The sequence below is a fragment of the Capra hircus genome, chromosome 14 (genome assembly GCF_001704415.2).
Source record: "Capra hircus breed San Clemente chromosome 14, ASM170441v1, whole genome shotgun sequence".
NCBI lineage: Eukaryota > Metazoa > Chordata > Mammalia > Artiodactyla > Bovidae > Capra > Capra hircus.
This window is the reverse complement of record NC_030821.1, coordinates 81,464,527-81,492,150: the sequence shown is the minus strand read 5'-3', so window position 1 is coordinate 81,492,150 and position 27,624 is coordinate 81,464,527. Positions and strand designations below refer to the sequence as shown.

At 58.1% G+C, this 27,624-nt stretch overlaps 2 protein-coding genes across 4 annotated transcripts; one reads left to right on the top strand and one right to left on the bottom strand.

Annotated features, from left to right (window-relative positions):
* Window positions 17-23,518, bottom strand: PPP1R16A (protein phosphatase 1 regulatory subunit 16A). Of its 3 annotated transcripts, none has more exons than XM_018058770.1 (14): window positions 23,406-23,518; window positions 7,885-8,006; window positions 7,566-7,691; window positions 6,958-7,088; window positions 4,218-5,194; window positions 3,084-3,154; window positions 2,862-3,007; window positions 1,868-1,971; window positions 1,664-1,788; window positions 1,456-1,581; window positions 1,302-1,377; window positions 1,099-1,228; window positions 773-938; window positions 17-590 (listed from the first exon to the last, which is right to left on the bottom strand). In XM_018058770.1, the coding sequence occupies exons 5-14, from the start codon at window positions 4,444-4,446 to the stop codon at window positions 216-218; spliced, it is 1,548 nt and encodes a 515-aa protein (XP_017914259.1). In that variant the 5' UTR covers window positions 4,447-5,194; window positions 6,958-7,088; window positions 7,566-7,691; window positions 7,885-8,006; window positions 23,406-23,518; the 3' UTR covers window positions 17-215. The 3 variants fall into 3 exon arrangements, with proteins under 3 accessions (XP_017914259.1, XP_017914260.1, XP_017914261.1); XM_018058771.1 differs by lacking the exon at window positions 23,406-23,518 and adding an exon at window positions 23,201-23,382; XM_018058772.1 differs by lacking the exon at window positions 6,958-7,088.
* On the top strand, window positions 25,548-27,619 carry FOXH1 (forkhead box H1). The gene is made up of 3 exons (XM_018058756.1): window positions 25,548-26,290; window positions 26,575-26,679; window positions 26,783-27,619. The coding sequence occupies exons 1-3, from the start codon at window positions 26,117-26,119 to the stop codon at window positions 27,584-27,586; spliced, it is 1,083 nt and encodes a 360-aa protein (XP_017914245.1). The 5' UTR covers window positions 25,548-26,116; the 3' UTR covers window positions 27,587-27,619.

Here is a 27,624-nt window from a genome sequence, read left to right as displayed (position 1 = left end):
GCTGAGACACACGACAAGACAGTGGCAGAATAGCCCTTTATCGAGAGTCACAGAGCAACACTAGCTCTCTGCAGCTGCTGTCTCCCAGGTATAGCTTCTGCCCCAGGTCTGTTCCTCAGGGAGGCTGGCAGCCTGGCCCGGGACACACACTGGACACGCAGAGCAGGGGCGCAGGGCTGGGCAGTGGGACCTCCGCCACCCCAGCCACCAGCCCCTCACATGAGCAGGCAGCACGGTCTCTTCTCCACGGGGGCCTCCTCTGAGGGGGCTGTGAGTTTGAGCAGGGGTGGGTCTCCACTCGCCCCACAGCCACTCTCTGGCTGGGGGGTCTCAGTGTCCACAGGCAGGCCAGCCTCAGCGGCCTCAGGCCCCTCAGCTGGGGGTCGTTGCAGCTTGGCAGCAGCCCGCTGGCGCTTGAGCTCTGCTAGGGTGTGGTGGGCCTTGGCGCGCACCAGGGCGTCGGGGGAGGCACTCTCCAGGGGGCTCAGCTGGTAGGAGACGCTCCGGTCCAGCCGCTTGGAGTACAAGTGCCGTGCCGGGGGCCCCCCCACTCGGCCATTGTGTGGCTTGGCCTCCTCGGGGTCCTCCTCCTGTGGGGGAAGCATGGCCTGGAGGCCATCAGCAGGCACCTTCTGGCCCGGGGCCCCAGGCAGCACGGTGGTCCAGGAGCCAAACCAAGGGTGGGGGCGGAGCTGACCCCCGAGCATGTGGCTCTTGTGCTTGAGGACAGGGTCACTGGCCCCACCAGGGTGTGGGGGCGGGCCGGGCTCACCTCCAGGGGCAGCGGCTGGAGCTCGGCATCGGTCTGGCGGTCCTCATCCTCTTCCGACGGCTCGGGGCTGGCAGGCAGGGGCTGCTGCCACACGATGGCCTCCTGGGCATGCTCCCTGCGGTACAGGCTGGTGCGCTGGGTCAGGCTCACCCGCCTCACCACCTTCCTGGGGGCGCAAGGAGAGGGTGGTGGAAGACATCGCCTTCCCCGCAGACTCTGCCTGGGCTGGCACCCTGGGCTGCCAGCTGACCTCAGCGGGGACAAAGCCTTGGGCCCAGCCCACGGGGTGGGGCCGCGGGGGCCTGGCGGGAGGGGCGGGCACTCACCCACGGCTGCCAGCACTGGAGGTGCGGCGGCGCAGCAGGGAGCGCTGGCGGCCCTGGGCGCGCAGGAGGGCGTCATGCTTGTGCTTCAGCTCCAGTAGCTTGGTGCGCACCTCCTCATCCCCACACACATCTGCCGAGGAGCCAGAGGGTCACGGGCCCTGCCATGCACCCCCTACACCGCAAGGACGCAGCCCCCAGCTCACCGAGAGGCGTCTCGTCCATCAAGGACTTGCCGTTCAGGTCAGCCCCATGTGCCACAAGCAGCTCCACCAGGCGCACCTGTGGGCCGGAGCGAGGGGGCTGCTGAGGTCTGCGGAACCTGCGGGCTCATCAGCCCCGCCGTCCACGGGCACTCACCTGGCCCCAGTAGGCCGCCGCATGCAGCGGCTCCCAGCCATCGCGGTCCTTGGCGCTCAGGCTGGCCTGGTGCTCCAGCAGCAGGGCAGCTGCCTCACTGAACCCGTTGGCCGCGGCGATGTGTAGCTGCAGGCACACCGCCTGCACCTGAGTCCCGGCTCGGCTTGGGGAGCACCCTCCCCTGCCCAGTCCGGTGCCCCGTCCTCACCAGCGTGGCCCCATGGTCCCGGGGAGTGTCAAGGTCAGCCCCCGCCTGCAGCAGGTTCCGGATGTCCTCTAGCATGTGCAGCTCCGGCAGGGCCCGGGCCTGCTCGATGCTGTCCTGGGTGATGCCTGCAGGGCGGGGCACTCAGGGCTCGCTCTCCCAGAGCAGCCTCCCCTGCCGCGGGCAGGGGGGAGGGGGTGCACTCACCACGGCTGGCCATGGCTGTCTCCAGGCAGTCCAGTGTCTGCTCGTCCTCACACAGGTCGTAGGGCATGTTCCCATCTGTGTTGACTGCCAGGAGGTCAGCACCACTGTGGAGAGGATGGACAGGGTGCTGGTCATGGGGCCCCTGTGCCGGGAGGGAGGCCCCTGCCTCGGGCAGCACACTGTGGGGCTGCAGCCGAGGGGCCCAGGCCTCTGCTGAGCTGAGAGGCACCCGTGCTGGATACCCCTGCGTCTGTCCTTGGGCTGCTGGACTGTCAGGTGGCCTGAGCTCCCAGCCCTTGGCTCCTGTGAATGTGTCCAGTGGGTTCACCTGCCCCAAGGGGTGCCAAGATTCTGGGTGTCCTGGGCACTCTGCAGGGAGCGGGGTATCCTCTGTGGAGAGGAGTGGAGTGGGGCTGGGGGCTGCACACCCACCCTTCCCCACGCCCAGGCATCTGTGTGTGAGTGGGGGAACGGTCATCCACCCGCATACCCACCTCCGACGCCCTGCAAGGCCAGCTGAGGGGGGCTCCTGGATCCTGGCGAAGCTGACCACCCTCTCCGTTCATCAAGGCAGGTGTTCAGGAGCCCAGCCCTGCTCTGCCCTCCCCATTAACAGCCCCACTGGTGTCCAGGTATCCCCTTGCCAATTCCTCCCTTGTGACTCTGACCAGAGTGGCATTTCTGTGCAGACCCTGGGAAGGTCAGACAACCAGAGCGGGAAGTAAAAGCCTGCCCTCAGGGAGCTCCCACGGGCGGAGGGCCGCGCTGCCCTGCGGGGTGCCAGTTCCCTGCAGAGGCAGCACCGTGGCCTCTGCCAGGCCCCAGCTGTGCGCACTGGGGTGCAGGCAGGGCATGCCAGGGCAAGTGGAGATGGAGACCCAGGGGAGAAACCTGGGCTGTCTCCACATGAGCTGCCCCCTGCGGGGAAGGTCCTGCCTGCCCTGACCTGGTAGAGGTTCCTGCTCTGGTCACCCATGCTCCCAGCGGGCCCTACCGAGCAATGAGCAGCTCCACCAGGCGCAGGTGGCCACAGGTGGCCGCGGCATGCAACGGTGTCCAGCACTCGCTGTCACGGGCGTTGACCTGGGCCCCAGCTTCCAGGAGCTGCTGCACCATCTCCCGGAAGTCATCGATGCAGCTCTGTGGAGCACCCAGCCTGAGTGTCCGAGCCCACGCCGCGGCCTCAGCCTCCCCTCCCACCACCAGTGGGGCTGACCTGATGCAGGGCCGTCAGGCCATCCTCATTGGCCAGATCAGGGCTGACCCCGCTCTCGAGAAACTGGCGGACTGCGGGGAGGACAGAGGCGGTCAGGGCTTGGGAGCAGAAGTTGGCTGCAGGCCCATAAGTCCTGCTCAGGCCCCTGCCCAGGGCACCTGGGTCGCGTGCTATAGCCAGGACAGCAGAGGAGCACAGGGAAGGCATGAGGGACCCCAGAGCCCAGGCCGAGGGCTCGGGGCTGGGCCCCCAGGCAGGGTATAGACAGACAGCAGCGCCCTGCCTCAGCCTCAACCTCAGAATGCCTTCCCAGTTAGGGCCTTCCAGCCTTCCAACTCCTCCCAGAAAGGGCCCCCCAGGCCTGGGGGCCGGCATGCACCCTCAGACACCCCTTGGTCAGGTCCCATGTTCCCCCAGCCTTACACGCTCACACACTCACACTCACCCCTCCCCTGGTACTTGCAGCCCGCCCCACCGCACCTCGGTGGCCAAGACTGAAGGCCCAGGGTACCCAGGCCCAGCCCTCCCCAGCTGCACCCCTCACCCCACAGCTCCTGTTTGCTGGCTGACCCACGGCTGCCATGCCCAGCCCCCTTTCCCTGCTCTGGGCACACCCTGCCCCTCCTCGCCCTCTGAACCCGAGCTGCCACAGCAGAGGCCCCGCCCGGGAGGAGACAGAAGGAGTCCTCAGGAGCCTCCCTGGGAGGGCAGAGGGGCTGAGAGCGGGCAGAGGGCAGTGCCAGGAAGGCAGTCCTGCCCAGCCTGTCCTCCGGGAAGGAAGAAGTCAGAGGCAGAACTAAGGGCGGGTGTTGAGGGGGGCCTGCTGGGCAGCCCTGCGCCCTGGGTCTAATCTGCTGGCAGGGGGTGGGGGGGATGCATGTAGCCCAGCATGTGTCCTTTATGGAGGCAAAGGCTCAGAACCCAGGCAAGCAGGCAGGCGTCATGGGCAACTCCCAGCACCCTGGCCAGAGGCAGAGAAGATGGCAGCTCCCAGCCCACCCCGCCTTGGCCCCTCGCCCAGCAGGGCCCTTGGCAGGCTTCCCTGGGCTCCCACCAGGGGGCTGTGGCTCCTGAGGCCTGCGTGAGGAGTGGGGACAGGGCTGCTGGCCTGGACCGGACTTCAGCCACACTCACCTTCTTCCAGGTCATTCCGGGCAGCCGCCTCGAGGAGGGTGACGCTGGGCGGGAAGAGCACCCGCTTCTGCGGCTGACCGCTGGCCCTCCGGCCCTGTGCCTCCTTCTCAGCCCGGGCCCACATCTTCACCTGCTGGGCCCGTCGCTTCTGGGCATGCTTGAGCCGCTCCTGTGTGCTCATCCTGCCCACCATGGGCATCTCTGCCAGCAGTTCCAGGTGCTCGGCCATGGTGGGGGCTGCCTGCCACGGGGCCTACGGGGGGCACCGGCTGGGGCAGCACGGGGGCCAGGCTGGGCCTGAGGTGGGGGGCAGCCGGCTGGACTGGAGCCCTCGGGGGCATCCCCTCCTGAGGTTCGTGGCCTCTGTGCCTGGCAAGGCTGGGTCAGGAGGCCTCACGCTGTGACCAGGCCGGGGCAGGTGTGAGGGCCACGGGCCCCAGGCAGAAAGGCAGCGCAGGACAGTACCTGCAGCCCGCCTCCCAGGGCCTGAGCACCTTGGCCGCTCGATGGGCAGGGCCTCCCTCCCGCGTTGGGTCAGGAGGACACCCTGCAGGAAGCAGGCGGGACCTGGCCAGCGTCAGTCCAGGGTCTGAAGCTAATCACCCAGATGACAAGGCTGCAGCTCCCGCCTCCTCACACAGGGGCAGGGCAGGGCAGGGCACACACCCCTGGGAGCCCTTGCCTTCTAGTCTTAGGAGACCAGGTGGGGTCCAGGGGCACCCATGGCCAGGCCTTCCTCCCCCACCGACCCCCAGCACCTCCAGCCTTCCGGGGGTCAGTGCTAAGAGGAGGTGCAGCAGGAGGGAGGGTTGGGCGGGTGTGTGTCCAGAGTCCGGGGGGCCTGGCCCCCAGTACCCGAGGCTGATGCTCTCTAGGCAGGCAGGGCACCCAGGGCCCGGGAACTGTGTCTTCAGGAAGGGCCCCCTTTGGAGTAGCCAGTGGCCGAGCTGCACACGCAGGTACTCCCTCCCGCTGGCCTGAGAGGAGGAAGCAGGAAGCCGTCAGGGCTGGACGGGGACAGGCCAGCCCCCCCCAGAGCCCCGCCCTGCCCACAGAGAACCTTGTGCGGCCCGCATTCTGGCCCCACACTCAGCATTTCTCTGCAGCTCAGAGAAAAGAGCAGGGAGACAGCACATCCGCTCACAGCAGGCCTCCAGCCGGGTGGCCCCTCAAGACCCCACGTCAGCCCTTGACCCATGTGCCCTCAGGCTGGGTTAGGCAAGCTCACTTTCTCCTGCAGCTCTGCCAGCTTCCTGAGGGTGCCCAGGCCACCCTGCTCAGCTGCAGAGAGTGGAGGGCACGGCCTGTCCTGGCCATGGGCTGCTCACCGCTTGAGTCTGGGCCTCTTCCTTGCCAGGCTTTCTAGTTCAAGCCATTCAATGCCCCCTCAACTGTCCTGGGCTACATGCAAGCCCTGCTTGTGTGAACATGGGCGCAGTGGCCTGCCTGACCTGGAGCTGTCAGGACAGACAGCCAGGCAAGCAGCTAGGCTGTGGCACAGCCCCACAGTCCCCACCATGGACTGTCCCGCCCAGCACGCCTGGGGTGGTCACTGGGCACAGCCTCAGGACACTGCTCAGGAGGCCGTGGCCAGGCTCCACCTAGAAGGTGCCCCCTGCAGCTCAGCCTGACCACCTGGAGTCCCCCTTCCCACTCGGACAGACCTCATGGCCGTCTAGAGACTGACCAGCCTTCCTTTGACCAGACTTGTACTAGTGAGTGCCCATTCCTTCTGGAAGGAAACCGTCCTGGGCCAGATCAGGTCAGGTCAGGCCTCTCCAGCCTGCGGACCCCCAGTGTACCCAGAGCCTTGCTTCTCGGGTCTGCCTGGCCCTGGACGTGGCTGGCACTCCACGATCCCCTCTGCAAGCCTGGCCTCAGAGGCTTCCTGGGGATAGGATGGGGGACCAGCGAGGCCAGGAAAGAGCTCTCCAGGTAGCACCCCTGCTCCGGGCAGCCCACCCCTGCTGGCCAGCTCTGCCGACTGCAAGGCCGGCACAGAAGCTGCCCAGACTGCCTGCCTAGGTCTCCCGGGGCTCCGTGTCCTGCCTCTGCCTGCTCCCCACCCATGAGGCCCCGGCCAGACCCAGGTGTGGCAGGGCTTTCTGCCTCCCTGCTGGCCACTCACAGGTCCCTCATGTTCCCCTGGAGAGACTGGGCACCCCCTCCTGCCCACATGTGGGACGTGCATCTCTCTGGAGTTGGCCTTGGGGCCTGCCAGCGAACCCAGCCTGAAGAGCTTGCCCCACAAGACCATAAGGAAGGAGCAAGGCCAGCTGCCTTCTGCCTGGGCCTTGCCCCTGCCCCATCGCTACTGCCCAGGGGGGCAGGAAGGGCAGGGGCTCGACAGAGACCTGTTCCCTGTGGCCCCCACACCCTCGCCAGGCAGTGTGCACTGGAGCCGGGCACTCACCCCCACTCTGGGGGCCCACCTGCCAGAATCCCCAGGTCCCCTCTGGGTTCCTTTAGCAGTGCTCCTTGCAGGAAGCTGCCTGAGGGTGGTCTCTGTGTGACCTTGGGTCTCTGGACTGCCTCCCCTGAGAGAAAGGTAACCCATTGACATCCAGGGACCCCGGGCAGTGGGCATCCATCCTGGGAGCGTCTCCGTGGAGGGCAGCATGGTGCTCAGTCCTGCCCAGGCTGAGTCTAAGCTTTGCCCACTCCCCCACCCAGCCTCTGCCCTCTCTGCCACCTCCCCCAGCCACAGTCTAGGAACAGCCCCCTGGAGCCAAAGACTCACCCCTGACTGAGCCACAGAGGCCAGCACAGCTCGGCAGAGTCCCGGCAACTGACCACCTCACCACACCCAGGCTGAAGGGGGCTGAGCAGGGCAGCTGCAGCCTCAGTCCACAAATCCTGCCCCAAGCCTCCCTGGAATGTCAAACAGAGATAATCTGCACGATTTTTCCAGTTCTCAGCTCCACGCCTGGGGTGTGGGATGAGGTGGGAGGAGCTTTCTGGAAGGACCACAGAGACTGCCCACCTCCTCTGAGCCAGCACCACGGGAAGCCCTGAGTCTGTTGGGAGTGGCCCTGGGCCCTCAGGGTGGACAGACCCACGCCCAGTCTGAGTGCCTCAGGGGCCCCTCCACACCTACAGCCACCCTGCTCCAGCACCTCCACCCTCCACCTGGGAAACTGAACCCTGGTGCTCTGCTGAGACTCCCCCATGCTGCCGCACGCCTATGCCCAGCATCTGTGTGAGAATCAGGGTCACAGCAAAAGCCCAGCGCCAGGGCGGCCAGGACCCGGGGCCGGCGGTGGGGGTAGGGTGGGGGGCCTGAGGGGCATGACCTGCGGCGGGGCGTGACCTGCAGAGAGGGGGAAGGTATGGAGGGAGGGTGCCCACCTTCCCGCAGGTTCTGGGGCTTCACATCCTGGCTGCTGGGGCTGCTCCCTGTGGCTTTATTTACATGAGTGAATGGTGGGGCAGGCGTGCTCCTCGCTCTGGGAAGGGTGAAGCGTGCGGCACCACCTGCAGAGTCAAACAGAGATGTGCCCTCAGCAGGGGAGGCCATGGGGCCAGGGCTCCGGAGGCTGAGGGGCCAGGACTCCATGGCCAAAACCCTGAGACAGAGCTGACCCCGCCTGGTCACAGGCAGGGACTGGGAGGCAGGACTCCCCCAACCCCAACCCGGCTCTGGCTTCCCAGCTCCTGCTCAGCTCACCTGGGATGCCACCAATCCCCGCCTCATGGCCAGCTGCCGAGGGCACGAGTCTGCAGGGGGCGACGCTCGTCCCCGCCCGCTGCGCGCCTGCCAGGTCTGTCCCCGGGGCTGAAAGCCAGAACCTGGAGGAAGGCCTTGAGTCAGTGCCGCTTGGGGAAGGGGCCGAGGCCCCAAGGCAGGGCCCGACTTGTCCTAACCCTTGTCTGGCTGTGCAGCTCTGGGGGGCCCTGGGTGGGGCGACGGGCATGGGGTGAGGGGCATGGGCCTCGGTGCAAGCACAGGCTGGGCTCCACGAGGAGGAGAGCATGGTGCCTGGGCCATGTGCTGGCCCCATGATGGGTCCACCTGGGGGGCCCGGATGGCACCAGCCATGTGGGGACAGGCAGCGGAGCCGTGAGCGGCTGAAGGCAGGAGCTGGGCCGAGCGGCTGGGCGGCGGGCAAGGGCGCCCATGCTGGCATGGCGAGCATAGAAGGCCTGCTCACCTTCCGAGATCTGGGGGTGCTGCCAAGGGCGCCATCATCACAACACACGTGCAGGGCAACCCCCAGAAGGCCTGCTCTGGAAGGCTCCAGAGGCTAGACCCGCAGCACACGTCAGGCCTGCCGTTGCCGCAGCTTTCAAGTCCTCCTTGCCTACCTCAGGGTTATGACATGAGGCCCTGAGGGGTGTATGAGAGAGCTACCTATACACTACTATGAAAAGGTCACTAAGAAACAGTGTTCAGCAAAGAACCAGGGACTCACAATCTGTACATGAGACAGAGCTTCACTGTGAACAGGCCTGTAAACCTGAATCAGCCACAGGCCCGGGGGGTGGGGGGTGGGGGGCTGCAGGGACCTCCGGCGGCCAAGAGCTCGGGGCCACTCCTGCTGTTTGGCTTCTGAGCCGCATGAGGGCAGGTCTCCTCTAAACAATGTTAAGTGCTCTGTCTGGGGAAGGCAGGCGTGAGCACAGCTGTCAGGCATCCAGTCAGCCTGGGGGGCGGGCTGAGGATGGAACAGGCCCAACAGGCTGTGGGAGCCACAGAGGCTTCCAGATGCATGAGAGCCGGCAGGAGACACCCGCAGACCTGCCAGGGAGGGGGTGTGGTGGGGTGGGGGTAGCGCCCCGGGAGGAGGGCCAGCAAGGGGCAGATGGAGGAGGGAGGCCCTGGAGAACCAGGACGGGGAGCATCCAAAGTGAGCAGGGCCACAGACGCCCCTGAAAGAGGGTCTGGAAGGGAGGGGTCTGCGGAGGCACAGATGGGGGAGCTGCGCAGGGCTGGGGAGGGGTCTGCAGGAGGCACAGGGGCCAGCACACACCACAGACACAGCCGTGCTGAGGGACAACCGCAGGAGGCGCGGACCATCCACGTGACCCCAGTAAGGGGTGGGCCTTTCTAGCCTGACACAAAACCCAAAAACCAAAAGGGAAATTAACAAATCCCATCCTGCTAGATTATTTTAATGTCCGCACTGTGAAACAAAACAAAGCCTATAAAATCAAAAGACAGATCCTCACATCAGTTTCGATGGCTTCACACAGAGACGGAGCATGGATTCCACTGGAAACACCAGGCCTACACTCAAGCAGTACAGGCAAGCTGGAAGCAGGCCCTGCCCCCTCATGGACAGCATCCATGACTGGATCACAAAGACTGAGGGCATCAACCAGGAGAATGAACCTACTGAGTGCCTACTGAAGTGTAGAGAGCCTTCGTCCTGCTCAGCCAAGGTGCCGCCCTGCAGGCAGCCAGCCTGGCACACCGCCGGTCTCCTCACATGACTCGGCCGCAGTCCCGAGGCAGGGCCCTGCCACCCTAGAGCCTCTCTGGGCATGCGAGGCAGGCAGCACGCAGGCTACGGGAGAGAAGCAGGCCCGTTCCCCGCTCTGACACCCCCCCAGAGTCAGGCACAGCTCAGTCTTTGCTCTCCCCTTCCCGCCAGCCTTCTCTGGGGGCTGCTTTTTCTCTCCCCACCTCGCCCCCAGGCCTGGAAGTGCCACCCCGTTCCTGCTGCAGCCTGCAAGCCTCTGAGTCCTGGCTGACACATCCATTGGCTGCACCGACCACCCACCCCAGCCCTTTCCATGGGCATCGTGCCCCATCGCCGTGTCAGGTCCAAATTCCTGGTAGGCTCGATATCCCTGTGGACCAGCCTTCAGCCCCTGCCCCTCGGTGATGACCTCATCCTCAGGCTCAGTGGTACCCTGGACCCCATCACCTCCAGGAACTCCCCCAAGCCCGCCCCAGCATTTCAGTTCCACAGCTGGGTTCTCTGCCACCACCCTCTCCCAGCTCACTCCTGACCGCAGCACCCCAGAGCCCCAGCCTCACAGGCTCTCAGGCCCTGAGCTTGTGGGAAAGTCCTGCCTGGCACAACGCAATGGCTTCGAGTCGGAATGTACCAACCAAGCTGCCGACTGAAGATCACACTCAGGCTTGACAGCCCCAAAGCCTTCCACTCCCCTCTTCCTCATTCCCACACTCAGCTGCTGACATGTTTCCTGACAAGACAGAAATCATAAGAAGAGGACATCCACCTCTGTGAAAAAGCCAGCAACCACGGAGCCCACCATGGGGCCTTCCCAGGCCTCGAGGTACCCCACCCCAGGGCTCTCCAGCACCCTGGGAAGGACCCAGAACCCGGGCTCCCAGCACCAGCTATCTGCTCCAGCCCCTTCCTATCAGCAGAGTGATGATCTCAACGTAATTCAAGAAACAACAAATCCCACTGGAGGAGACGAGGATGCTTGCTACCACTAGCTCTATTCCTATTGTATTGAAGGTTCTAGCCAATGCAACAGGGCAAGAAAAGGCAATAAAAGCAGTAAGAATAGGCAGGGTGAGGGACGTCCCTGGCGGTCCAGTGGTTAGGACTCGGTGCTTTCACTGCTGGGGCCCAGCTTCAATCACTGGTTACGGAACTAAGATCCCACACGCCAGATGCTGTGGCCAAAATACACACACACACACACACACACACACACACACACACACACACACGTATGTAAAAGAACAGGAAGGGTGGGGAAAAACCCAATATTTGAGAATGACATATTGTATATGATAAAAACCTGCAAAGTCCTAAAATACTATGAGAATAGTGATAGATACTAGGCTAATGTACAACAATAAATTATATTTGTAAATGCCAGCAACAGTTAGAAGATAAAATCGTAATGACGCTATTTATGTCCAAAAGCATCAATGTGTATGAATAAATCTAATAAAAGATGTGCAAGACCTCCACACAGAAGACCACTGAAACTTCTTAAAGTTCACAAGAGAACCACCAAAAGGCACAGGCCACACGTAGGGGTCAAAAGACTGAACCATAACGATGCCATTTCTCCCCAAATTCACCCAAGACTCAATGCAACCCCAGTTAAAATCCCACTAGTTCTATTTGAAACTCAAACTAATTTTCCATTTAACAGGGCAAAGGGCAAGACTTGTCAGTAAAACCATAAAAAAGGAAGACATGAAGTACTTAGAGAAACAGAGAGAGGGAACAGAAGGGAGTCTGGAAGCAGACACCCAGTTGCGACAGTGCAGCAGAGCAGAGTCTCACTGAACGCGGCAGGCCGGCCGCGCAGCAGAAGGAGACACCCACCGCACCCCAGCCCCGAGCTGTGTGTCCACATGTGACAGGTGAAGCCAGGACTGCGAAGGCCCGATGCCAAAAGCACAGCCCTCTCGATGAATGAGACAGGTCTCAGCACAACTGCGTTCTGTCCTGCAGAGGACCTGCAGAGGAGACAGGCTGGAGACCAGGGAGCAAACGGTGATGGACACCACGGCGGAGTCGGGCCACGGGGGCCAGCGCCTCCCACTGTGCCTGCCCCTTCACCCCACAACCACCACCCACAGCGCCACGGCCGCCGCTCCTCCCAGGTGGACCTCCGAGGGCGACCCACACAGCCACCCGGTGCCCACCTCCAGGAAGGAAGGAGCACCGAGGCCAAGTGAAGTGTGGGCACAGAGGCCCAGAGAAAGATACCTGGCAGGTCTGAGGACGGGGGGGCAAGTGGGCAGGTGCAGGGAGGCGCAGGGCATGGCCGGCCCTCCCCTCCAAGAGGGGCAGTGGCCACATTGAAGGTGAAGCTGGGGCACAGCCCAGGCTGCTCCCTCCAGCCCGCTCCTGCCCCAGCCCCTCTGGGCCTGCACCTCACAGGCCGCTGCCTGCTGCCCTGCTCCTAGTCAGGGGTCCAGCTCTCTCTACACTCAGCCCCGGAGCATTGAAAATGCAAGCCTCAACCCAGTCACCCCTCGCCTGAAACAGTCCGAAAGCCCTCCTGGCCCCGTGAGGTCCGTGAGGCTCAGCCAGCCCATCAAATCCCGGGCTGGGCCCGCTCCCAGCCCGGCCCTCAGCGGCCCTGCCCACCACCCCACTATTGGGCCTGCAGGGTCGGGGGTCCCTGTGCCCAGGGCTTTTCCACACAGCCTCCCGCAGGGTATCGGGGTGTCCTCTTAAAATCTTTATATGGTGAAGTGTGATACTGTGAAAATGAATAAACAGAAACCTCATTTAAAATCCAGGCAGGGGATCTCCCCAGTGCTGAGGACTCCACACTTCCACTGCATGGGGCCCAGGCTCGATCCCTGGTTGGGGAATTAAGATCCCACAAGTTGTCAGGCGAGGCCAAAAAGAAAAACAAAAATAAAACAAATGAAATAAGATGGAGTCTGGAGACCAGAAGGGAGCACTCTCACACCCTGTCACTTCCCTTCAATTGCAGACCCCACAGGGGCAAGGTTACCACAACACAACCTGGCAGAAGGAAAGCAGATTTTCTCCCCACTTGGCAACAGCGCAGCCAATGAGAAGCCTCCACACCCGGTTTCCTCCAAAGGGCTCTCTGTTCATTACAGCCCCTCACACTCCCCTTCTCCTCGTAAGTTTCCCCTCCTTTGTCCTCTGCGCTTGCCTGTGGCTCCCCACCGGCTACAGGTCCTGATTTGCTGTTGTTTGCGCCTGTGAAATAAATCCATTTCCCTGATAAAATAACTGGCTGTTTTCAATCAGCAATACAAGTCCTGAAAATGCAAAAATCACAATGCACTAATAATGGAGATGCAAACCGATGTGAGCTCCACCCCATCAGGATGGCGCCAAGCAGCTCAGAGTCCTCCTACACTCCTCCATGCAGTGACCACCACCTCGCTTTTCTTCACGCCAACACCCCCCCACGCCCCTCCTGAGCTCAACCTGGTGCTGAAAGGCCAGAGTTCCAGATGGAGCCGTGCCCTGTGCTCTAGGCTGCCTTACCCCACTGTGTGGGATCCACCCACTCCAAAGTGTGTAGCTCCAGGCTTTCCGCCTTTGGCTGAGTAACAGCCCGCTAGGAGCCTGTCTGCACAGCCCAGGGCACACTCTGATGGGTGTGGGCCAGTGAACACCCTGTCCACTGACACTGGTGTGCAGCCGCCAACCACAGGCTACGACATGAGTCGACAAACGTTACCACTGCTCTCCAAAGCTGTACCAGTTTCTAATCCCAACAGCAATGGGGAAACAGTCCAGTTGGTTTTATTCTTTTTGCCACTTTGTGCAGTGGTCAGTTTGCAGTTGTCTGAGTATTAATGAGATGAGACATCTTTCTGAAGACAAGTCTCCTATATTCTAAAAGGAGGCTAGTCTGCATCACATTTAGGTCTGCAGTCCACCTGGAGCTAATGTTTGTGTCTGGGGTGAAGAAGGGAATCTGCGGAGTTGTAAAACATGCCTGCAAAGTAAGCGACACTCCTCCCTTCAAAAGGTAGACCTAGTCCCCCCCACTTAAGTGTGGGTGGTGGCACTTCCGTACTTGCTCAATGCCCGCCATGGTCAGAGTGTGCAAGGTGCCCTGACTGCACCCCTGTGCTCCTCCAGGCTACTCACTCTGGGGGAAGCCAGCCACCCAGAAGCAGACCCTTCCCCGTAGTCAAGCCTGCAGATGTGAGAGAGAAGCGCTGTATTTGGGGGCAATTTGTTTGACATCAATATATAACTAGGACAGGCTCCAATTTCATTTTTGAAATTGATAAAGTGATAAAGTGTTAGTCAATCTGTCATGTCTGACTCCTTGCAACCCCAAGGGCTGTAGGCCGCCAGGCTCCTCTGTGGGGTTCTCCAGCAAGAGTAATGGAGTGGGTTGCCCTTCCCTTCTCCAGGGGATCTTCCTGACTCAGGGACTGAACCCAGGTCTCCTGCACTACAGGCAGATTCTTTACCGTCTGGGCCACCAGGGAAGCCCCTCTTTGTTTTATATTTATATCCAATTGTCCCAGCACCATTTAAAAGTTGCTTCTCTCCATGTTGTTCTGCAGTGTCACTTCAGTAATAAATTAAGTTCCTATACATACATGTGATTCAACAGACATGAGTTTGAGGAAACTCTGGGAGACAGTAAAGGACAGGGAAGCCTGGCTTGCTGCAGTTCACAGGGTCGCAAGGAGTCGGACACGACTAAACGACAGAACGACAACATACATGTGAGCCTGTCAAGACTTCTGACTCCGTCCCACCGGTCCCTACAACATCCTACCCACTGTGGCTTTGTAATGAGTCTCCTCTCTGGCTCCCCAGCCCTCTTTCTTGCTGGGGGCGCACAGTCCTGCTCACCTTCTGGCCTTAGCTGCCCTCTGACCCACCTGTGAGATCTGAGTCCTTTCTCAGACTCCCCTCAGCAGTAGAACCACAGAAAAGTGAAGCCGTTTCAAAGCTGTGACCTACAAATGTGACATTTCCTTTGGCTTAGCTACAGCTGCCCTGCCTCCATCCTGTGAGAGATGATGAACCCAGGATGCCGGCACAAGTGTACACGTGATGCGGGCAGCTGCCTCGGCCTGGGGCCAGAGCATGCACTGGAGGCCATTTGGACCATGTGAGGAAGGGGCTGCAAGCGCAGCAGCAGTGTTGTGGGGCTGGAAAATTGGAAGGGTCCCTCACCAGAAACCAGGGGAGCCCCAAAGCTCCCTCCTCCAATGCCTTTCCATCTAAGTAAATCTAAAGACCAACTCACAGCAAGGTGTGAGAAGTCTAGATGGCCAAATGAAAGAAGTTAGGCAACTGGAGGTATCCGCATGTCAAAAGAGTCTCTGAGAAGAAACGAATCGCCAGTCTATGTTCGATACAGGATACAGGAGGCTTGGGGCTGGTGCACAGGGATGGTCCAGAGAGATGATATGGGGTGGGAGATGGGGGGGGGGGGGCGGTTCAGGATTGGGAACTCATGTACACCCGTGGCGGATTCATGTCAATGTATGGCAAAACCAAAACAGTATTGTAAAGTAAAATAAAGTAAAAAAATAAAATAAAATTTCTCTGAGAACCAAGGATAGACGCCAGCCCTGGCCACTCTCACTGCCGAGGGCCTGGATTCCATCCCTGGTTGGGGAACTAAGATCCCACAAGCCACACAGAACAGAGGGGGAAAAGCCCAGCCCTCTGTTAGCTAAGAGGAGAAAGGACGGCTTCCAGAGGCCTGAGCACCACACCTTCCCAGTGGCCAGGCTCCAAGCTCGACGCCCCACTGCCCACAGCCACGGCAGCCTCATGATTCCCGTGCGGTCTGGAAACAAAGGCCTGTCAATTCAGCAGTGTCCAGAAGTGGAAGTGGGCTTTGGAGAGGGCAGCGTTGGGACCCTGGGTCTGCTCTCTGACTGGACGCTCAGCCTGAGAAGAAGGGGTGCGCGGGTTCTGGATGGCCACCGGAGCACACACGTGTCCCCATGAACTGAGGAGAGCTAATGATAGGTTTACGGGTGCCTGATGTGAGAGGGAAGAATGGTGGGAGCCCCCGGGGGAGACACGCCACTGCGCAGGCAGAGGCGTCTGGAGCGGCCTGAGGCCAGAGACTCTCCAGCGGACTGGAAGCACACGACCCTGCCTGACCCTGTGAGCCTGACTGCTCACCTAGAGGTCCCGTGAGGGGACAGCCAGTGCACAGTGTCTGGCTCTGCAGACAGAAAGACTGACATGTCTCCAGCTTCTGTGCCACAGGGCAGTGCACTAGCATGCAGAGCAGAATGTCACTCTGCCGACCATGCAGTGTGAAACCAAAGGCATGCTCCACTTCCGGGTGTATAAACAGAAGAACTGGAGGCCGGGACTCAGCTATTTGCACACCAATGTTCACAGAAAAACTGTTCACAATTGCTACAAAGCAGAAACAACTCCAGTGCCCAATGCCAATGGACAGATGAGGAAATAAGAGGTGGTACATATACATACACAATGGAATATTCAGTCACACAAAGGGACAAAATCCTGACACGTGTCAGAAATATATCAAATAAAAGGACACGTGTATGATTTCCTTTTATATAACAGGTAAATTCAGGCATAGAAAGCAGGGGCTGGGGCAGGTGGTGTAAGGAAATAGTGCTGAATGGACAGTTTCTGTTTCGGGTCATTCAAAAGTTCTGGAAATTGACAGTGATGATAGCTGCACAACACTGCAAACGTTATTATTCAAGTAAACGGACCACGTGCTGGAATGCACACAAGATTCAGTGAGTGTACACGGAATGAAAGCATATAGAGAAAGTTCACTGACCACAACAGAATTAATCTAGAACTCAATAACATAAAAATATCTGGAAAAATTCCCAAACATTTGGAAACTTTAAAGCATACTTCTAAATAACCTACAGGCTAAGGAAGGAATCAAAATGGATAGTAGAAGATACTTTGAACTGAATGAAAATGAAAACACATCAAATACAGTAGATGCATTTAAAGCAGGGTTTAGCACTTCCTTAGTGGAAGAATCCACCTGCCAACGCAGAGGACATAGGTTTGGTCCCTAGTCCAGGAAGATCCCATATGCCAGAGGGCAAGTAAGCCTGTAAGCCATGACTACTGAGCCTGTTCTCTGGAACCAAGCAGCAACTCCTGAAGCCCACACACCACAACTAGAAAATAGTCCCCGCTCAGCAATAAAGACCCAGAGCAACCAAAAATAAATAAATAAAACAAAGCAGGGTTTAGAAGAAAACTTCTAATTCTGAATGCATAAATAACAAGGATGGTCAAATCAATGACCAAAGCTTCCAACTTAGTAAGAAGCTAGAAAAAAAAGAGAAAATTCAACCCAAAGTAAGTGAAGGGAATTAATAATAAGAACAAAAAGTAATGAAACAGAAAATGGGGAATTCCTTGGTGACCCAGTGGTTGGAACACCATGTTTCCATTGCAGAGGCCAAGGATTCAACCCGTGGTCAAGGAACTAAGATCCAGCATGCCTTGTGGACCAAAAAAAAAAAAAAAAAAGGAGAGAGAGAGAGAAAGAAAACAGACAAAAAGAGAATACTGAAACTAAAAGTTGTTCCTTTGAAAATATTGATAAAATCAACAAGACTCTCACTAAACTGATCAAGAAACGCAGACAAAAATGACCAAAATCATAAAAGAAATACAGGCTATCACTACAGATCCTACAGACAACTAAATGGAAATGTTCTGAACAATTTATAATCATAAACCTAACAACTTAAGTCAGGGATTAACAAACTGCGCCTATGGACCAAATCAGCTTACCATCTCTTTTGTAAATAAAGTTTTATTAGAAAAAACCATCCTCATTTGTTCATGTATTGTCTGTGGCTGTTGTTTGTTACACAAAGAACTGAGCAATCACAACAGAGACCATATGGCCTGAAAAGCCTAAAATATTTACTATTTGGCCCTTTATATATATATTTTTTAAATTGCCATGTCTGACTTAGATAAATGGGCAAATTATCTGAATGAAACAAATTATCAAAATGGGGTCAAGAAGAAATAGAAAACCTGAAAAGCCCTATAGCTATTAAAGGAATTAAATTTCTAACTAAAAACCTTCCCACAAAGAAACTCCATAGTTTGCTATTTAAAATAAACAAGCAAATCAATAGAAGCAGAAAAAGACTTGGAAAAATTCAGTAACCATTCATGGTTTTTGTTTTTTTATTTTTTTTCCATTCATGATTAAAAAAAAAAAAAAAAACACCTTAGAAAACTAGGAATAAAAGGAAAATCCCTCAAAATCTGGTAAAACCCTCAGGACTGAGAACAAGGTAAGAGCATCAACTCCTACCCCTCTTACTCAACAATGCAACCCCCAGGCAGTGCACTAACGCACGAAATAAAGAGCATACAGATGGAAAGGAAAATAACTTCTTAGATGCAGGAGGCATGTAGAAAGATTTGTAGAAAATCCTTAGAAATCTATAATGGGGCTACTCGAACAAATGAATATATTTAGAAAGGTTGCAGGATACAAAGGACAGTACGCCAAAATCAAATTTATGTCTCTGAACTAGTAACAAAGGATTGGAACATGTAAAATGTTAAATATATCATTTGCAAAATTAGTGTCTCCAAACAGAACAGGCGCTGACGCTGGCTGCTAAGGGCAGAGCCTGGTCAACTTCCCCTCAATACGGCTTGAAAGCAGTTAATCGACCACTTCACTTGGACTCAGTTAATTACTTCTAAGGAACAAATGGAAACAAAGCCTGAAACCAGGAGGTACCAGATCCGGACCAGGTCCTGGAGGGCAGTGCAGCCTCTCGCTTGCGGCCTCTCTCCTGAACTGGGGCCTTGGGGTGAGGCTGCCCAGAGGCCAGAAGGGTGGGGCCAAGAGCCTGGCTGGCCCTCAAGGAGCCACCTGGCGGAGCATCCCCACCACGGGCTAAACCTGCAACCTGAACTACCCAGCCAAGCCACTGTACAATTCCTGACCCGCGGCAGCTGTGAGAGAACAAAAATTCATTGTTTTAAATCATAATGTTCAAGGGTAATTTCTTATGCAGCAATAGATAATTAATACAGAGACCTACATAAATGGAGAAATATGTACCATGTTCTACATTCTTACAATGTCAATTCTTCCCCTAACAGATCCCTAGCTTCCATATAATCCCAATCAAAATGCCAGTAAGCTCTTTTTGAGAAACTGACAAGCCAATTTTCATATTTACATAGAACTACATCATATCTTCGGAGAAGGCAATGGCACCCCACTCCAGTACTCCTGCCTGGAAAATCCCATGGACGGAGGAGCCTGGTGGGCTGTAGTCCATGGGGTTGCTAAAAGTCAGACACGACTGAAGCAACTTAGCAGCAGCAGCAGCAACATCATATCTTAAAGGGCCAAAATGATTTGAAAAAGAAAAACCAAGTTGGAAAACTACTTATACTTGACCTCAAGACTTATTTTAAAGCTAATATAATCAAATCTGCAGGATATGAGCAATAAGATCAATGAATAGAGAATCCAGAAGTCCACCCACACATACTGTCAGCAATGGAGTAACACAATGGGAGAGGGTGGCCTTTCAAAATGGTGTTGGAATGCCCAGATATCCAGGGAAAACAATGACCCCTGACCTCTTGACCATTAAAGAAAGCATAGACCATAAAGAAAAAATGACAAACTGAACTTCATCAGAATTATAAGGATCTGTCTGTTTAAGACACTGGTGACAAAATTAAAAGCCAAGCCAGAGACTTGTATCTGGCAAAGGACTAGCACCCTAAACATATAAGGAATTCTTAGAGCTTGATGAGACAACCCATTTTTCATGGGTAAAAGATCTGGACACGTCACAAAATAAGATATACAAATGGCTGAGCAGGCAAATGAAAAGGTGTGCAACACCATTCATCATTAGGAAATGCCAACTCAAGGCACAACAAGCCATCAACACTCACAAGAAGGGCTAAACTTCCAAAGAATGACAAAAGGACACAGAACAACTGGGAATGTGATATGACTTCCCATTTTAGAAAACAGCTGTGGCACCTTTTGTATACAGTGAAATACAAGTACGTACTTCAACCATCATTTCTGTCATCTCAACCCAAGAGAAATGAAGTGTATGTCCATACAAAGATTGGTAAACATGAATATTCACAGCAGTTTTAGTCACAATGGCCAAAAACTGGAAGGCACCGAAATGTCCATCAACAGGTGTGTGTATGGAGTAAACAGTGTTCCTATACAATGGAATACCAAACCGTCCAGCAAGAAAAACAATGAACCATGGAGACATGCAGCAATCTGAATTTCCAAAACGTTCTGTCTGGCGAAAGGAAGTCAGACACAAAAGTGTTCATCCTGTATCCGTCCACTTATGTGAAATTCTAGGAAAAGAAAACAGGGACAATGAATCTATAAAAACAAAAGCAGATCAGTGGTTGCCTGGGGCAGGGAGGACCGTGGACTGGGCACAGCGAAAGGGACTTTCAGGGATGAGGGAGATGCTCTGTGTCTGGATTGTGGTGGCGTTTACAAGGAGCATACATCTATCAAAACCCACCAAATTATTTTATATAGGTGCCTTTTATTATATGTAAACTACACCTCCATAAAGTCGGATGTAAAAAAATAAAAGTATACAACCTAAGTCTTCCCCTGGCCTCTAACTCCGATGATCTGGCCCCTCCTGGCCTTGCCTCCTCCCATACCTCTCCACTACCCACTCAGCACTGGCCTGCTTCCTGCTTCCTGCACCTCAGGGACCTCAGCTCCATATCACAGAGGCTGGAAGCTGAGCTCGGGAACCACACTCTGGGTTTAAAGTGCCAGGAGCTGAGGGCACTGGTCAAGTTTCTTGACCTCTGAGGAAATCAGTTTCCTCATCTGTAAATGGAATAATAGTACCTTCCTTATAAGTTCTTATGAGGATTCAATGAACTAAGACACAGCGCTTTTGGTGTCTGGCACAGGGGCTGGCAAACTGACCCACTGTCTGTTTTGGTATGGCCCATGAGCTGAAAATGGTTTTGACCTTAATGATCGGCAAACAAATTAAAAGAAAAAGAATACTTGGTGACACATGAGTATCACGTGAAATTCAAGTTTCAGGGTCTGTCAGTAAAGTTTTGTGGAAACAGAGCACATTCACTTGCATATTGTCTGTGGCTGCTCTTCCACAAAACGGCAGAATAGCTGCCCAGGGATCACGTGGCCCTCAAAGCCTGAAACCCTGACTCTCTGGCCCTTCACAGAAAAGCTCTGCCAGCCCCGATCTGCCACCTCATCGTCGCGCCCCTTTCTGTCAGCTGTGCCTTCTGTCTGGAAAGTTCTTCACAAGATCTCAGCATAGCTCCTTCCTTCCTGCAGCTCAGATCCCAGCTTAAACGTTGCCTCCTCAGGTCCCCTGCAGTCAACCCGTCACTCTGCTGCGTCTTCACCCCGCTTCCATTGTTGCACTAGTCACTGTTTCCTTCCCCAAGCCCCGGGCCTGACCTGCAGAAGTACCCATGACCGCAGGAGCTGATGGGTTCCCTACACTGAGGGACGGCGCGGAAGCAGACGCAGGTGCCCAGCCCAGGACTGAGCCGCCGGGTGGATGAACTGCCACTCAGCTGTGAGTGCAGCTGTGCCAGGGCTGGGCTTGGCACTGGGATGCAGTGCCCACGCGCCCTGAGCGCAGCCCGGAGCAAACGCAGGAGGCCTGTGGCCACAGCAAGGCTGGCCGCGTGCCCTGCCAGCACAGAAGGGCTATCCAGACCTCCCGGATGGTGGGAAGGGTCTGCAGGAGCTTCACCTGAGTCCTGGAGGCTCCCAGGGCTCACCTTCCAAAACAGAAGGAGGTTCTGGGGGTGGGTGGGGGTGAGTCTTACAAAGCACCCCACACAAAACCTACCCAACAGCAGTGGTCAAAGAATGACCAAGGTCTTGGGCAGTCCCAGCAATCTGTGTCTGTCACAGCCGCCCAGGAAGCACGCAGCCCAGACTCGCTGTCTGCCGTCGGGCCTCACCACACAGCCAGCACGGGGCCCGGCAGCCGAGCGCCTCTTCCTCCCCAGCCCGCCGTCCCAGGCGTCTGTGGAATTAGACATGGCTGTCCCTCTGTCCTTTTTTCTCAGTCTGATTTGCTGGCAGGGCCGTTCCTAAAGACACAGAGCTTGGAAGGGAGTCGGAGGCTCACTCTCTCCCCTCCGCGCTTCCTCCACCACTACTGCAAGGGTTCAGGAGGGTGGAGGCCCGACACACATGGCAAGGTGCTCAGGAGTGGGGCGGGGGCAGAGGAGGGGGACGAGTGTGCAAAGACAGGCATGTCGTCCAGCAGTCTCTCAGGAAGGATGTTCAGGAGGGACAAGGATCAGATCTGCTTTTCGGACCCATCACTCTGCCTATGGTGAGAAGGGTGGAGTCAAAGCTCCGAGTCAGAGCGCAGAAGAGCGGCCAGGAGCAAAGGCTCCCATCCCAGAAGGAGGTGCAGGCTGCTGGTACGAGAGATGGACAGGACAGCCAGGATCTGGGCAACTGAGGAGCAAGTCTGAGAGAAGACACTACCACCCAGACACTTGCTTTGGCTAACAAGTGGACCGGGACAGAGGCACTGGCGTGGGGAACTCTTGGGGTGCAGGTGCCGTGCTGGGCCACCACAGGCTCATCTGAGACTGAGGTTCCAAAGCTGAACACAGTGAAATTCAGAAATCCCTAGAACACAGACACCAACGTGGAGCCCACAGGTACCAGGGCCTCTTGCTGGGCGCCTGCCAGCCCAGGAACCTTCCAGGAGAGCAGAGTCCAAGCAGGTGAGGGATGAAGCCAGGGCAGGTCCGCGGAGAGCCCACAAGGAAGGAAAGATAGACCTGCTGATGCTGCTCCATCCCAGCGTTGAGCCAAGAGCCGCCGGCACAGTGGAGGCAGGCAGGGAGCTGGCTGCTCAGAGCGCCACAGGGCCCCCAGGCAAGGATCGTGGGGCCAGCGCGGTCCAGGATCCGTCAGGGAACCATCCGCCCATAAGACGACTCTCGCTGCCCCTGAAGTAAGCCAGGAGGCCAGCCTGGGGCACAGAGGCCCTTCCTTCACAGCTCTCCCAGGGAGAGCCCACAAGCATCACCAGGGAGCATCCCCGGGAGCAGAGGGGCTGAGAAGTGCAGTGCGGCCCCCACTTCACCCCCAAGCTAAGGACGGGGTAGGGAAAGGAAGGCCCAGAGCTCTGAGGAGGACCAGCCAGAGCTCGGCCCTGGCTCCCGCTCCCCCACACCTGAAACGCCTCCGCACCCACGGAAACTAATCCCACAGTCGCCTCAGCCTCCACTGCAGGACAGGGAGGGGCCCCACCGGCGTGGACCTTCCCGCCCAGGCCCCTTGCTCCTCTGAAGCCGCGCGGGCCGGCGCTCGCCGCACAGCTATGGCTATTCCAGCCCGGACACCTATCGGTGGGCTGGAGCCGAGGATCCCTACAAGGAGGTCACTAGAACCCCTGGAAGTTAAGGAATTTGGCACAGAAAGGTTCAGGTTTTTCCTCTGGCCTCGCTCCAAAGCACACACGAAGCCTGGCAAGTACCTTCTCTGCAGGCCCGAATGTCCTCAGCTGAAACGGAGGTAACTCCGGTGCTGCCTACCTGGCCAACAGGTTACACGGCTGAAAACAACCCCGCATTCGGCTCAGCCGCGAACAGCGCCCCGGCCCGGCCTTGACGGCCGCCACTCCAGGAGCCTTCCCGACCCTCAGCACCGGCGCCGAGCGGGGCCTGGGCGGCCTCCCGCCGGGATCCCAGCCTCCCGGTCTCCCCGCCCGCCCGCCGGCCCCGGAAGTCCGCTCCTCACCTTCCGCCTCGCGCCAGCAGCCACCTCGCAGCCGATCGGAGCCGGTCCGCGGGTCCTTCTGCCCAGCGCTCCTCCCGGCGCCGCGGGGGCGGGCCCGCGCCCGGCCCTTGCCATGGCAACGCGAAACTTCCGGCCCGCGCTCCCCAGGACCGGAAACCGCCGCCCGGGGGCGGGGCTTGCCCAGAGGGACTCGGGAGGTTGTGGACCGCCGCGTGGGCAGGGTGCAGTGATGGCCCGCCGGCAAGGGGAGGGCCTGCCGGGGCGAGAAGCGCAAGAAGTCACAAGTTTGCCAGGAGGGTGGTCGTCTGATTACTCTGATCTTTTAAGAAAGGGTCCGAGTTCACTCGACAAAGCAGGGGCATTAATGGGGGGAGAGCATGTGCCAAGGTGGGAACAGTTGAGGTGGTGGTTTAGGAGGGCGGGGCCCGCTCTGTGGGGTCTGTGCGGCCAGCGATGAGTAGTCAGGACGTGAGGAGCCCTGAACGCCAAACCAAGAGCTGGGCTTTATCCTGGAAGCAAGGAGGGGACAGTGGAGGAAAAGCGGTGCCTTAGACCTGTTGGAGAAAAAGACCTCTCAATAACTGAACTGGGCTAGAAGACACAAGAACCTCTCAGCTAGAGCCCTGGAAACGAACAGGACTTGAAGAGGTGACATGGGAGTCCAGAGGAAGCCAGAGGAAATATGAAGAATCTGATAATGGAGGTAGCAGTGTAGCACCCCACCAACATCATCTCAGCCCCAGGCTTCCTCCTCCAGATCACCCATCACCCATCCCTTCTCTCAGCACCTCAGTGAGAGCCGCACACCCACTGTATGCTCCAGATTTTCAGCCCTCTAGGGGTTTACACTAAATTAGCTGCCGCCTAAGCTACTTGGCGGAGAAGGCAATGACACCCCACTCCAGTACTCTTGCCTGGAAAATCCTATGAATGAAGGAGCCTGGTAGGCTGCAGTCCATGGGGTCGCTAAGAGTCGGACATGACTGAGCAACTTTCCTTTCACTTTTCACTTTCATGCATTGGAGAAGGAAATGGCAACCCACTCCAGTGTTCTTGCCTGGAGAATCCCAGAGATGGGGGAGCCTGATGGGCTGCCGTCTATGGGGTCGCACAGAGTCGGACACGACTGAAGTGACTTAGCAAGGGTATAATTGGGGGCGGACTGGGCAGGGGGAGTGCTGCTGCTGCCTGAGAAAAATCTTGAGTAAAGTGATATAAAGTGTGTCCCTGTGCTTCCACGGCTTCCCTCGGGTCTGGGGGTTCTAATAGCAACACCCTACCACTGCTGGTGTCCTGGGCCTGATAAATGCCTTGTGCAAACTTGCCCAGTCCTCCCCCCGGGGCGGGGGGGACCCAGGCTTTGGGGTAGCATACAGAGCAGGGTACAGAGCACTTGAGAGGCAGAGCCACAGATCAGGCCAGGGAGGAGTTGAGTGGACAGAAGGGTCTGGGACCAGGAGAACCATGGTTCAGGGTCGCTGCCAAACACACTTTTCCAGGGCCGCACCTTTGGGCCAGGCCCTGTGCCTGCTAAAGCACTTAGAGGCTCTAGCCAGGCCTGAGCAGGGGGTGCTGGCACCACAGGCTTCCTGGGACTCAGACTCCACTCTTCCCAGAGTGCCCCTTCTCCACTCAGGCCAGACCCCACCAGCCTGGGGAGCATCGCCCTCTTCCTAGAGTAAGCTACAGGGCACTGGGAAGCCCTGTGTACCCACACATAACAGCTGTCCTCACTCCTGCCCAGGGTGATGCCAAGTGGTGCTCCCAGGCTCCCCTGGGTAGGGACCATGATCCACAGGGATGTATTCTCACGGCGTGGCCCCAAGATGTATCCAGTAAACCCCTATGGCTAGAAGGCCTGCCCCTCCACGCACACCCACCCAGGGGCACTGCCTGAATGCCCCAGGGGACCAAGTGACCTCCTCTGAAAAACTTCCAAAGGATCTGGACCCACAGGCCCAGAAGAGGGGCAGAAAGACAAACGAGCTTCCAGGAAGTTCTCAGGCCAGGGAGGTCCAGCTGTCCCAGGGCCACTGAGGTGCAGAGTGAGTGCACAGTGAGGACCCACTGTGGACCAGCACCAAGAAGGGAGGGAAAGTGGCCTCCAGGACCTGGGAAGCCCGCTGGGGCCCTGCAGCAGCCTGTGGGAAAATCCCTTGAGTCAACTGTATCTGTCTCTTATTTATGAGGTTTCCTCCAGGAAGCCCTCCCAGACCACCATCCAAGTCCTGCTAGCTGCTTGGCCTTGAACTCTGGGCAGGACCCACCCCTTCTTGGCAGCTCATCTTGGACCAATCACTACTCTGTTGAATGGGAGCCTGAGATCCGCGTGGGATAAAGTAAGTGTGTGTCATAGCCCCTTCCACAGACTTTTCTTTCCAGCTCTAGGGGGGTGCGCAAGGCAGCCCAGGGGTGAGGAATGGGGCCTGGGTGGCCGGCCGCAGCCCCCACTGGAATCTTCCCTGCCCTTTCCCTCCCTTCCAGATTAACCGAAACCTGCTAATTGTGGCTGCCCTCAGCACGCTCCCCTCCCCCATCGCGTATTTCTGCCTCCCCTCCCCTCCCCCTTCCATCCGAATGATAAAGGGCTTGGCCCGCCAGCCCCCGCCTGGCCTCAGGTCCCAGCTCTGCCTCCCCACACTACCATACTACCCCGTGCCCAGCGCCCACTGCCCGGCTGGGTCCCTGCCCACGTTTCCTGCTTCCCCTGCATGGGGCCCTGCAGCAACCCCGGCCTGGGGCTCCCTGAGGGGGATTCGCCCTCCCAGCCCCCCAAGAGGAGGAAGAAGAGATACCTGCGGCATGACAAGCCCCCCTACACCTACTTGGCCATGATCGCCCTTGTGATCCAGGCTGCACCTTCCCGCAGGCTGAAGCTGGCCCAGGTGAGAGGACCCCCGCCCGCTCTCCCTCGCACTCGGTGATCGGACCTGTGCCCCTACGCGTCCTCCAATGGCCTGAGGCCCAGGCTCCGGCCTCCACCCCGACCTGGCCGTCCCAGCCATACCAGGGGGGCCAGTCCCGGCCTGAGCACCCAGGGAGAGAGCTAAAGTGCTCGGGCAGACCCCTTCCTGGCGAGGCAGGCCACACAGTGGCGAGGGGAGGGGCAGCGTTGCCCCCGCCCGCGCGCCCTGGCTTAAGGCGCCCACCGCCCACCCGATGGTTTCAGATCATCCGTCAGGTCCAGGCCGCGTTCCCCTTCTTCAGGGACGATTACGAAGGCTGGAAAGACTCCATCCGCCACAACCTCTCCTCCAACCGGTGCTTCCGCAAGGTAGGGCAGGGCGAGGCTCGGAGCCTGGGACCGGGACGCCGGCGGAAATCCTGATATCCGGGGTCGTGCGGCCCCACCCAAGCCTGCTCCCCTCCCCCACCAGGTGCCCAAGGATCCCGCGAAGCCTCAGGCCAAGGGCAACTTCTGGGCGGTCGACGTGAGCCTGATCCCGGCCGAGGCGCTGCGGTTGCAGAACACGGCCCTGTGCCGGCGCTGGCAGAGCAGGGGCGCGAGGGGAGCCTTCGCCAAGGATCTCGGCCCCTACGTGCTGCACGGCCGGCCCTACCAGCCGCCCAGTCCCCAGTTGCCGCCCTGCGAGGGCTTCAGCATCAAGTCTCTGCTAGGGGACTCCGGGGAGGGGACACCACGGAGCAGCCCCAGACGGTCAGGCTCAGAGCGCTCAGGGGAGGGAGAGGTGCCTGCTGCACTCCTGCCCTCTGAGAAGCCTCTGTGGCCCGTCTGCCCCCTCCCAAGGCCCATCAGGGCAGAGGGGAAGACTTCCCAGGGGGAAAACAGAAAGCCCACCGTCCTGTCCCCTGAGCCCAGGGCCTGGCCTCTCCACTTAGTGCAGGGCACCCCAGACCCCGGGGTTCTCTCTGGTGGAGGTCACAGGGCCTCGCTGTGGGGACAGCTGCCCACCTCCTACTTGCCCATTTACACTCCCAACGTGGTGATGCCTTTGGCCCCACTGCCACCCACCTCCTGCCCCCGGTGCCCTCCTTCCACCAGCACAGGCTATTGGGGGGTAGCTCCGGAAACCCATGGCCCCACAAGGCTGCTCTGGGATTTAGATGCTCTCTTCCAGGGGGTGCCACCCAACAAAAGCATCTATGACGTGTGGGTTAGCCACCCCCGAGACCTGGCTACACCCAGCCCAGGCTGGCTGCTCTCCTGGTACGGCCTGTGATGCTCCCAGGGCAGGGGCTGCTTTCCTCTGCCACCCCT